The sequence below is a fragment of the Strix aluco genome, chromosome 23 (genome assembly GCF_031877795.1).
Source record: "Strix aluco isolate bStrAlu1 chromosome 23, bStrAlu1.hap1, whole genome shotgun sequence".
Taxonomy (NCBI): Eukaryota; Metazoa; Chordata; class Aves; order Strigiformes; family Strigidae; genus Strix; species Strix aluco.
Window position 1 is genome coordinate 369,809 of NC_133953.1, and position 12,065 is coordinate 381,873.

Genomic DNA, 12,065 nt, shown 5'->3' on the forward strand with positions numbered 1-12,065 from the left:
CCCCACACAGAGCTGACAAGTCCCTATCTCTGGGTTTTGTGGCTCAACTTTAGATGTGAATTTTCAACGTCAGTCTGAAGCAAATCCTGACTCATTCATACGGAAACGGCTGAACTACACCAGCAGACTGCCAAGTCTCTCTGGAAAAATAGCGACTGAGATGATTAAGTCCCTAACTCACATTACAGCTCTGCAGAGCGACGGAGCGACTGCTGTTATATTGCCCAAACGCTGCCTTCCTCGTGCCAGGGGAATTTCTGTTTCAGTCGTACATTTCTTGACAGGCTGCTCTACTGTATATTTTCAGAACTTTCCTTCCCTCAAGCCTGTTGCCATTTCACTGTTTTCTCTAGAAACAAAAAACTAAACACCACGTTCTGAATGAAGCCAAAAATGAGACGAGCCAAACCGAAAATATTTCCAAAACAAACAAACTAAACCTCCCCACAACCTGAAAATCAAAGTCGTCAGCAGTGGAAATACCTGCAGAGGGCAGCGGCCTAGAGCCAGGAGATCTCTGTGTGGACGGGTAACTCGGTGTCCTGATCCTGGGAGCCTTTGAGGCCGCGGGATAGTAACAGGAACTGGAGGTCTGAGAATGCAAGGGACGGTCTGGTGATGGCGGGTTTACGATTTCCGGTGTACTTCGGCTGTCTTTAGGTAGAGTTTCTGTTGTAAAAAAGAGAAATAACAGGATAAGCCGTCACTGAATCCCAACAGCTATGATCTGACAAAGTAAGAACTGCTATCAGGTTTCGCCGGGAGAACGAGGGTATTTGTTAAATAAACACAAAGGCAAAGATTACTCCTTCCTTACTGTCAGAAAACAGCTGGTTTCTTCTCCTAAAAACATTTTCAAATACTTGGAGAAATACAGTAACCCTTGGCTCACACATGAAATTCCATTACATTTTAATAAAATTTAAGATTCTATGTTGACAATGACAACTGTTATCAACGTTTTAAGAAATCTTGCACAGCCGCACCTTCTGGGAACTGAAAAGATTAGGGTGGAGATTTATTTTTAACATTTTTTTTTTTTAAACTCACCTATGGATACAGAGAAAGCAATCTGGAAATACAGAGGCAGCGCAGCACTACTATTCAACAACCCCTGTATTACTCACCAACACTGACGCCTGAAGTACAATTTGAAGTTTCAGATCACTAGAAAAATCTCAGATCTGTAGACTACAAAGGATTACTACAGTAGTTTTTGTTTGGCTGAGATTTTCAGAGTTACCAGTACATCCAGGAGTTTAGCTTTTTTCCTTTTTTTTTTTTTTTTTTTTAAGAAAAGTCTTAAGGTGCTGTAATGTAACTTGGAAGCCTGAGGCACACACTAGGCCAAAGTGGTTTAAGACACACAGGTCCTATCCGCTGCCTGGCTTTCTGGTAAGGAGACCCGATGGCGAAAACACGTGGAGGCCACCCCTTTGGGAAGCCCTGGAGAGGTTACCTGCAAGGGGAACTGGGCTATGGGCGATGGTTCTGTTATCGTCGTGCTCGACGGTGCTGTTGATGTCAGGCTCTATGACCGGGGGGCGGCACTCCATGATCTTGCAGGTGTACACACAGCGCTTCCTGGCATCGGTCGTGCTCCAGTACACCCTGGAGCACCTGGAAGGGAATTCAAACGTAAAACAGTTTACTCAATGTCGAGTAAACCTCAGCATTCCTATTTTAAAGCTACAGTCAGTTTTTACATACATTACTTCAGTGCTGGTTTGGCATCTACTATGCTAAAAGACATGTCAGCGTGGAACAGCTCATACTCACTGGTAGCCGATGGGAAACAACTTATCTTCACAGTCTGAGAGGTCATTCAGAATTCCTAAACAGTCTATCGTCATCGAACCTGAGCAGAGAGGGGAAGAGAGAAGTGCTGTGAACCAGACTCCAGCACCAAAGGTGGGCCGAGAGTCCAGAGACCAGATCCTACCAATCATCATGTGGATGTTCTCGGGTTCCAAGCCACTCAGAAATTTTCTTCTCAAGCTGATCCCTTCAAAGTCCACAAACACTCTCCTAAGAACTTCAAACCCATTCTCAGGAACCACCTGGAACAATTCAGAAGACTTCTCGTTAATTTTAAAGGAAGCACTGCGTGCACGCTACGCTGTCTAACTCGATCCTCGGTTTGCTCCTTCGGTCTCCGACCTGCCGCACAGGGCTACTCGCCAGACTTCCCCGCGCCAGCTGCACTGCCGACTGCTCCTGAGCAGCACTGCACTCCGGCCCTCGTTAGCAGGAACACGTTCAACATCATCAACTCGAAATTAAGGTGCTCATGGCTACAGGCTAACCCCACCTTCAGACGAGGCAGGGTGTGAAAGAGGGATCTCACCTCTCCTTTGATCAAGTCACGATGCCTCTGGCAGTAAACTTTCTTATCGTCCAGAAAGACACAGTTCTTGGCGCGTGAGCACATGAAGTGATAGTTACTTGTACAGGAAGTGAGGCAGCAGCCTACTGTGGCGCCTGACTTCTGGCAGAACTCACATCTCTGCAAGAGCGGGAAAAAAAAAAGTTAAAAATTAATCTCTTCTAAAACCAAGCTACCATTACTGTTGACAGTTGTTTTTTCAGCACAGACGGAAGCTCAGGGTAATGCCTGACCTCCCACTTCACTGCTGTAACGTTTCACTACCGTGAGGCGCAGGCACAAGTGAGACATGGAGGAGGAGGTGAGAGGAAGAAGATCCCTCACGCAGAACAACTTTTGCGTTTGCAGACCGGTTCCTCCAGGCCTCAGCCTCTGCTGCTTGTACTCCACAGCCCGGTCACGCGTTCGCAAGCTTCACCCATTAATCTGTCAACTATTTCTCCTGCACAGAGTATTCCCCACACGGGCAGCTTACTACTGGTGAAGAGCAGTGCTGTTCCACTGCTTCTGCTACTTTAGTAAATATTTAGGACCCGGTGATGCAATATTAAAACAAAATTTGGGCAAACTAATTCCTAGTCATGCTTCCAGTCTCATTTTATTTTTCTGGAAAGTACACAACAACCAATTCACAACAGGAGGATTATTTCACTTTCTAAGCCCGCTTGGGAGTTCAGAAGGAAGACCACCAACCATCATTCTTTCTGCAGTATTTAACATAGTAAGATGTCAGGATCCTTCATCTACACTCAGATGTGAAAATGCTCCTTGGATCAACACCTTGAATTGGACAATACTTGCCTGCAATTTTTATTTCTTTTATGTGGATATAAAATTTAACCTAGGTCAAAACAGCAGGTACAGCTCGCTCCCTCTCCTTTGAGTTCCTCTGCTGCCACCCGTTCGGACTGCAACAGAAGATCGCTAAGTCCTCGTACTAGTGATAGGTGTTGGGCTTTCCCACAGCGTTTGGCCCTGCATTAGATATTCCAGATTATCTTTAACAACAGGTTGCGGGTATAGACACGGCATCAACTGCTTAAGGCACAGCACTGGCAATCAAAGACCCTGTGGGGAAAACACGACTCCAGTTCTCCCGTTAAAAAGTTCCTTCTGGTCTCCACAATATTTCTGAACTGAGCAAGGATAGAATAAATTTTCAAATATCTTCAGTCAGTTCTACTATATATAGCATTAAAAAAAAAAAAAGTCAGGAGAGGACAGAGCAGAAAAAACACTGTCGCGGCAGCAGCTAAACACCACACAGCTGTTTGCTCACTACCCCCGCCCCGGAGGGACGGGGGAGAGAACTGGGGAAAAAAAAAAAGTAAAACTTGTGGGTTGAGATGAAGACTAATAGGACACAAAGGGAAAATAACGACAATGATGATAATAATAAATAATGACAAAAGAATATACCAAACGAAGCGATGCACAACGGAAATGCTCAACACCGGCTGACCGGCACCCAGCCAGCTCCCGAGCAGCGGCCCCCGGCCGACAGTCCCCCAGTTCATACACTGGGAATGACGCCGCATGGCCTGGGACATCCCCCTGGCCAGTCTGGGTCGGCTCCTCCCAGGTCCCTGAGCCCGCAGCCTGCTCGCTGGCAGGGCACTCTGAAATGCTGAAGAGTCCCTGACCACCGCTCAGCAGCAACCGAAACATCGGTCTGTCACCAACATCCTTCCCAGCCTAAACCCAAAGGCAGCGCGGTACCGGCTACCAGGAGAAAACCAACTCTACCCCAGCCGAAACTGGGACAGACACACATGAGGAATCTTTCAGGCGGGTTCCTGTCTGGGCTCTGTGCACACCAGCGTGAAGTTTAACAGAGCATCCTCCACTGATACCCACCAACTGCTTCCCCCTGATCACAGCCATGTGCACGTTTTTGAGAGAACCGTCATCATCCTCAAATACTTCCGCTGACCATAAAGCACAGTTCACATGCGTCCACTCGTTCTGGCCAATGTAGAGAAGCCGTCCAGCGTCCTGAAGGAGGGAAGGAAACATCCTTTTCAAAGGTTCCACCAGACGCAACAAGGCGCCGAACGCATCCAGCCCACCCGCAGCAGCAAAGCCAGAGCACGGCCTCAGCCAGCCACTGTCACCGTGGGCGCGCGGCGGATACTCACGTTAGCGCTGTCATCGCCGTACTTCAGGCACAACGCGCACTGCCTGTTGTCTTCCACATCTGGAGGGGGGTTAAGTTCAGGACTATCCTCTCTGCTTCTGTCAGAGCCTGATCATAAAGAGAGAGAATGCTGTTTATTCTTGAAAGTCAGGGAGGCAGAAATTCACCCGGAAAGACCATCAGTAAGAGAACAGGGCAGCAGAGCCCAGCAGCAGCCAGGAGTGTTCAGCTTGTAAGGGAAGGAGCAGCACCCGCCAGTCTCTAGGCAGCCCTTGCTCTGGGGGAAAAGGGGTGGGGGAAAATGTCCCTCTGGGCCCAAGCTCAGCTCAGAAACAGCGCAGACATAACAGCCTCTGCACCATTTCAGGCCACAGAGGTCTCCAAAATTCTCCAGCCACGTACAGAACTAACACTGCCCTCTTTACTGCCAGGAGGTTTGGAATGAAGCCCTCAGGGTTTGGGACCAATAGTGCCACAATCTGGTTTCTTACTAGAGATAGGTGGTGTAGGAGGATGTAGAGGAGTTGGTGAATCCGGCTCCCCAGGCCCTTTGGGTTTTGGAGCTGGAATGATTTTCTTCATCAGAGGGGGTTGTTCGGTGCGGCTGTTCTCTTCACGCTCCTGCCACTGAGCATAATTATGGTCAAGCGAAGGGGGCAGCACCGCGTTCGGCAACATACCACTGCTGAAACGCAACAAGGAGTCCGTGGTCAGACCCGACTGCACCAGAGCAGCTGGTGCCCTCTCCAGCAGCACTGCTGGCACTCAGGACGCAGGAACACGCCTTCCGCTACTTACAGCCCCCACACGCCCCCCACAAAGGCCACGACCCGTCACTCACACGATACGGTTTGAGATGTGGCTGTTTCTTTGGAGGGTAACGGATGCAGAAGGGCCACACCGAATGGGGGTGAGGAGGAAGAGGGGGAAGGAAGGACAGAACTGAGTATACAGAGTTCTAAACAAGGTTTTTGGTTACTCTGCTTTAGAACAAGGAAGTGTACACAAAACCTGGGAATGGGATTATTGTTTAACTTAAAAAAAAAGAAAAAAGGAAAAAAAAAAAGAAAAACAGAAAACTCAGCCCCACAAACAGGCTTTCTTGATACTTTTTGCTTGGACAGCTGGCAAACCACAGGGTGCCGCAGTTGGACACAGAACAATTACTTACTTGCTTGTTACTTTATTTGGCTCCCAAAATCTGGACTTTTTTACACTGAACCATGGAAAAACACGCTCCATTTGCTGAAGAAAAACAACACTCCATTAGAAATGTTATACAACGTACCCAAAAATTCAAAGACATTCAGCCAAGACCTACTGTAAATGCACAACTAGTAAGATTTCATTAACATCAACAACTCTGACAATGTATTATTTTATTCCTGGAAATACTCAAGCAACGGTGAACGCGACGGGCTCGCTGGGTTCCAACAGCAACAAGCAGTGGTACGATACCAAGCAGATTTCAAAATAACTGTAGTCCGGCTCACCCGAATAAAGAAGGACTTGACCATGCTATTGGCCTTCTTAACCTCTGGCTGCCCTCCGTCGGAGTTAATGGCTGCTTGAATTATCTTCACGATATCATCGCTAAAATCCAACTGTAAGAAAGCCCCAAAATTTCACATTAACGGGACTGTCTCTTGTACAGCTACACCACCCACTAATTCTTTAAGGCATCAATTGAGCACCCAGATGACTACAAGACTGACCCTGAGCATCGACTTACAAGCAGAAAAAGAATTTGCCTGTAAAGAACCAAGCAGCCCCGCGCATTTGCAAACCGGCTGGCAGAGCTGCCGCAGCCGTAACTCCCCCTTCTACCGGGAGCTGACTGCTGACCGACTCTACATCGGCTAAGCCAGCAGCCTCGCAAGGATCGGGCCAAAAGCTGGCGACAGCGCGTCTGCCTGGCACTTTGCGAGGTGCAGTCTCCCTCAGGATCACAGGCTCTGCAGGGGGAAAAAGAGGAAAAGGCAAAGAAAACACCAAGAGAACAGACTCGGCGGAGGTCAGCGTTTTGCGTGAAGGACCCCTGCAGAGGTCATCCCTCCACACAGGAACGATCGTTTCCAGGTAACTACCCCCAGCGTTACCTGGCCAGGCCTTCATCTGGAATCTGCAGAGGAAGGATGACCTGTCCTGTTCCCAGCAAGGGGTTTTACACAAGGGCCGCTGCTGGTTAAAGGGCGCCACACAACAGCATAAATTACATGTCTTTGGGCCAACATTAACACGAGTGCCAGCCAGAATTATTTTTAGCAGCACGTTAACCTGTTTCCCTGTTCATAAAGAAAAGGCTTAAGCACACTCAGTTATAAACACCACGGGTCACAAAGCAACTCAGAGGATCTATTATCAGAGCAGAACACTGAAACTTTGACATACCACGGAAGTGTAACCTCCTTGATCCATTTTTCTTTTCACTCCTTCCAGATCCAGCGGTTGCTGCTCCTCCTGTTTACTGACTTCTGTTAGGACAGGAGGATCGGGACCTTCAGGAGAGCTTCTGGAGGGGATGCTCTCTTCCGTCTCGGGATTTAAATCAGGCGGTTTTGCTGCCTGTTAACATCAGCAACCAGACAGAGGAACATTTGCTATTGAAGCGTGGCTGCTACTCGTCATATACTGCCATGCACATTTATTGGCCCAGAGATTCTTGCTAACATGCAAGAAAGGAGACTCAGGTTCTGAATTCCTGTCCAAAATGCAGGGACAAAAATGAAGAGATCTTCACCAGTTTCCACTGCTGAGCGGTAAGGAACACAGCAGAGCAGGCCCATCGCTATAAAGATCAAGCTCATTTTTCAGAAGTCTTATTTCTGAATACATATTTCAAGGCTAAGGTCCTGTTCTTCTGTCAAAAAAGCACCTTCACAGAGCTAAATCCCCCCATTCCTTGAAGAACTTTGCCCTACTTTTTCTTTTAGCGTCACAAGTCGTATCATAGATACCCACTTCTTTGTTTCCACAGGAATGAACGGAAGAACAAAACCAAAAATCACAGCACGTGTTGTTCTAAGCATGACAAAGACACAGCAACACCAGAACTCAACCGAACGCCAGGCAACGCTGCAAGCCAGAACACGTTAACGGGACGCCAGGCCCCGGCTCACCTGTCGGTACCGCAGCAGGTGGCTGGTGGTTCTGGAGTTCAGCAGGGCTGTTAAAACCTGCTTCAAGGAAACCTGCAGCTCCTTCTCCAGTGCCAGACGCCACTCTGCAGGATGCTGCTCTGTGCAGTTAATGCAGGTGTAGGCTACACTCTCAGGCAAGTTAGAGAGTATCTCATACATTTCATCTGGAGACAAAAAAAAAAGAAGTAACAAACTACTCTGCACTTCCTCACTGAAACACTCTTCTCGTAACAAAAGCGCCTGGTGCAACTAACGGAACGATGCTGCATTTGACACCAGTCCTAGGCCTTCAGGGCGTCCCTGATATTAGCACTGGGTCACCTGTGGCCATTCTACAGGTATTCTGGAGGTAGGTCACAACAGGTGAGGGTGTTAACATAACACTCCAGTAGAAAGGTCCAAAACTGGCTTGCTTTGGTCTGCCTGCTGCCCCGCGTTCCTCAGTACCGAGGAGGCGATAGGATCTGCCTTACCAGAAAGGTTTTCACATTTGGAGTGGACCCAGCGGTCGCATTTCCCACACTGCATCATCTTGCTCTCATAGTCATCATCATCATAGCATTTGTCACAGAGAGGACAGAAATTTCCTGCAGACAAGACGGGATTTTTACCAGAAGTTCAGCTGCCGCACACACCTCAAAGGCCAGGTGGTTACTTACTGGTGTGCTAAGAAAGCAGCTCTCAAACTGCCCCCCCCGCAAGCTGCCACTACGGTTGCATCTACTCTTACCCCGCTGCCAAAGAGATCACCTGCCTGGAAGACCACTCCAGAATTGCATTTCTGGGCACCCATTTTTTGGGGGAGGTGAGATGAACGAAATACTCCATTGAACTAGCTTTAATGAGTAAAACAAAAGGACAAAGATGACCTACAGGCAAGCAGTCAGGTGGAGCAGGCAAGGTTTTCTATCTGACATTTTTCCCCCAGAGTGCCCCTCCTAGATACAAACGCGTCACGTACGGTAACCAACGCGAGAAGGAACGACCACTTTACAATAGGAATTTTGTGGCTTTTAAGTCAGGATTCCTTTAAAATGTCTTTTTGTCAGCTGCTACTTGAAACCCTGGGCCAACGGGCGCGTAACAATCGCTTTACATGGCGCAGTGTCTAAACTCTGGAAGGCTCAAACTCTGCGGACCATAAAACAGCGGCGATTTCTGTTTGCCACTGTAACCTCTGAGGCCCCAGCTCTGCTGCAGAAACGACTACGTGGGCTTTCACGCTTGACCCTGACAGCAGCTCTTGCTCCCGCTCGCGCCGTGATGAGCCCACCCGCCCTGCGGGCCCTCTGCTCACTCTACGCTGACGCTGCCTAATCCAAACCCGAGCATCTGAAGAGGCTCCTGCTGGGAAGAACCACAACTTTATGTACCTTTAGCGAAGAGTTTGGCACAATCATGACACAGCGAGAAGTCATGCGACCACTGCGCATCCCAGCCTTTGCCTGGCGTTGTTGATCCACAGCTCTTGCAGCGAACACATTTGGTACATATCTGGAAAAGGAACGTGTTTGGCAAGAGTTATTGGCTTTCAGCCAGCGATTTCTGTGCCGTAGTCCTAACCATACATTTCATAGTTTTTAGTATTTAATGACTGCAGAAAGCTTATACAACAGAATGAGGAGTTTCAAATACCAAAATTTTCACTGAAAAGATAAGAGCTCCCTCTCTTTATGGTAAAATGGTGATAATGTGACAAGAAAAAAGAATGAAAATAAACCACAGCATAGTTGTGTCCTTACTCTGAAGGAAACATCACCCTTCCCTTTGCATAAAACAACAGCATATACAGTTGTGGCATTTCTTCTGATCTAAAATATGACGTCTTACTTTAACAGTTTACCAACTCTGAGGGTATTGCAGTAGAAAACACCTAAAAACTATTAGTACCAAATATGCTACAGGGAAATCTTTCGTGCTTGTTTAGAACAAGAAACAGGAAGACACAAAATAGTGCGTTAAACCAAATTGTCTCTCAACACCAATATCGACTGGTAAGTCTGTTAACAAAGGAAATGCTTCTGTTCTGAAGAGCTTCTTCTGTGTTCTGGGACTACGATCAGAAGAATTAATACAACTAAAGAAAGGTGTCACCCCTTTAAAATCCTGCTTGTTCAGAACCTTATCAAGAACCCACCTCATTATTTATTTCCCAATGTACCTTCCAAGGCAATGGGCACCCTCCCTTAGAAGGCTTCAGAGCAAGTAAACGACAGAGCTCTGGCCTGTGGTGTTACGACCAGTCAAGCAGCAAATTGCCCACAAAAGAAATCAAAATCCCTCACCCAAACTTTCTTTTTCTTGGTGGGTTTGGTTGGGTAGTTTGGGCCCAGGCACTCAGGGTGATAGCTGTTTCGGCACTTGTTACACTCCAGCAACTGCTACAAGAACAAGGGGAAAAAGCGTTGGAACAGAGACCCTCCGAGGGGACACGAAGCCCTGGCCGGTTTGGGTTTAGGTCGGATCCCCCATTCGGGGCAAGGGGAAGCACCGTGAGCGGTGTTCTCCCCCGCGCAGGGCAGCGCTGGCGCCGCGGCCCGGGGCCTCCCTGCTGCCGGGGCACTGGAGGGAGGCGGGGAGCGCGGCGGGGAGCGCGGCGGGGAGCGCGGCGGTGGCGGTACCTTGGTGGCCTGGTGCTGTCTCCCACAGACGTGGCAGAACTTGCAGCGGCGGCAGCACCAGTTCTCCAGCTGGTCCTCCAGGGGCCGCTCGCTCTCCTCCAAGCAGAACTTGTGGAAGGGCTCACAGCAGACCTGACAGTACACGAACTGCAAGGGGGGAGAGCGGGGTTTTAGCGACTCAGAAGCTGCACCGCAGTCCCGAACAAGCCCCCTCACGCTCCAAACTACTTTGAATTCCACTTTACGGCCAACAGAACACGGGTTTCTACTGGCGTAACTGTGTGCGTACTTCAGAGAACCCAGAGCCGTGCCCACCTACCCCAACTAGGCATCTGGCAGCACGCAGGTACCCGTTATCTGCCTGCTCTGAGCACTGGCAGAGGCCCACAGGGCTCCCCAGCATCTCCCTCCTGCACGGGAACACAAGCCACCCGCACCGGGAGAAACGCTCAGTGCAGAAGGGACACACGAAGCCAAGAGAGACACCTCTGCCTCCACTCAGCTCCGGTGGCCATGTGAAAGCTTCCCCGGTCACGCTAGAAAAGGGACTGTCCTCAGGGCACGAGCACCGCGGGCACACAGCGAGCAGAAGGCTCGTTTGGCCCCTTGAGCAACCTGAGTGAGAAGGGGACGGCGCCGTGCCCCAGTGGACCCGCACAGTCCTCGAGCAAACCGATGTCCGTGCGCGGGACTGAACCCCCTCTTCCCCAGCACTGCTCGCTCCTCACGGCCAAGCCTTTTCTAGAGTGCCAGCATCACCGTCCCGGGACAGCTGCTCTGAGGGCGTTGACAAAACACCTATCTATACCCAGAAAATGCATTTAGCATATCTTAAGCCCGAATCCAGCTCTTTATGCAGCCCCAGATTCTTCCCAGCCACGTTTCAGGAAGGGTTTGCAGCTCTCAGCAGATACAGACGTACCTGGGAAAGTCAGCGCTGCCTAAAGCCCTTTAACGTTACCAGGCAGCCCTTCTTATTTTGAGTTAAAAGAAAGCAAAGCCCCTGCTTGACAGCAGATGAGGGATTCCAAATTAAGGGGAGATGCGGGTGCTCTCCTAGGCACTATCCTTTATGTCTAACACAGTTCACCTCCAAGTAAGCACCGCAGAAGTTTCCAAACTGATTTTAAAGACCTTGCGTTTCAGTATCTTGGGACAAATTTTAGCAAGGACAGATTTACAGGTATTATTTTAATTTCTCCGGGATTAAGGTCACAATAGCGTTTAGTTATTTACTTCTGTAACAACGCGGTGCTGTAACTAAGTCATCAACAGCAGAACACAATGCTTTACCTCCACATGTCCACTGCTGGCACAGAGAAAACAGACCACCCTGGGAGTAATAGGTACCGAGGTGACGATGCCTAACCCACCCATCTCCCAAACATTCTCCACTTCACAGTCCTCCTGAAAGTACAAAAGGATACGTCACCATGCAGAATAAGGCAACACAACATCAGTACAAAGTGCTCACACTGACTGCGGCTTTACGGAGTCTGTGCCTGCGATTACGTGGGCTCAAACTGCGACTTCTGCCTCGGTCTACGTTATAGCCTCTACGGAACAGCCACATCTCAGTGCTGTTCCGGCCAAGAGGGCTCAACAACACGCTCGCCTTCCTTCTACGGAAAGCAAGCCTAAGGAACGAGACAAAGGTCTTCATGATTGCGCAATTATTACTAAAAGTGAAATTTCAGAAGAATCGTACTTTATTAAAGCTCCATATTTGTATAAAACACTCGTCAGATCTCACTATAATCTCCAGTATTGACACTTATAGA

At 48.9% G+C, this 12,065-nt stretch overlaps 1 protein-coding gene across 1 annotated transcript in view; it reads right to left on the bottom strand.

Annotated features, from left to right (window-relative positions):
* Positions 1 to 12,065, bottom strand: part of KMT2A (lysine methyltransferase 2A) — a 47,895-nt gene that overhangs the window by 13,826 nt on the left and 22,004 nt on the right. Inside the window, exons 10-26 of the mRNA XM_074848857.1 lie at positions 11,578 to 11,691; positions 10,285 to 10,431; positions 9,949 to 10,044; positions 9,037 to 9,157; positions 8,137 to 8,250; positions 7,643 to 7,827; positions 6,915 to 7,088; positions 6,017 to 6,127; positions 5,695 to 5,768; positions 5,015 to 5,208; positions 4,525 to 4,631; positions 4,244 to 4,381; positions 2,348 to 2,506; positions 1,943 to 2,060; positions 1,780 to 1,858; positions 1,460 to 1,620; positions 484 to 669 (exon numbers count right to left, since the gene is read on the bottom strand). Of these exons, the coding sequence (XP_074704958.1) occupies positions 484 to 669; positions 1,460 to 1,620; positions 1,780 to 1,858; positions 1,943 to 2,060; positions 2,348 to 2,506; positions 4,244 to 4,381; positions 4,525 to 4,631; positions 5,015 to 5,208; positions 5,695 to 5,768; positions 6,017 to 6,127; positions 6,915 to 7,088; positions 7,643 to 7,827; positions 8,137 to 8,250; positions 9,037 to 9,157; positions 9,949 to 10,044; positions 10,285 to 10,431; positions 11,578 to 11,691 (2,278 nt within the window). The remainder of the gene's footprint in view (positions 1 to 483; positions 670 to 1,459; positions 1,621 to 1,779; positions 1,859 to 1,942; positions 2,061 to 2,347; positions 2,507 to 4,243; positions 4,382 to 4,524; positions 4,632 to 5,014; positions 5,209 to 5,694; positions 5,769 to 6,016; positions 6,128 to 6,914; positions 7,089 to 7,642; positions 7,828 to 8,136; positions 8,251 to 9,036; positions 9,158 to 9,948; positions 10,045 to 10,284; positions 10,432 to 11,577; positions 11,692 to 12,065) is intronic.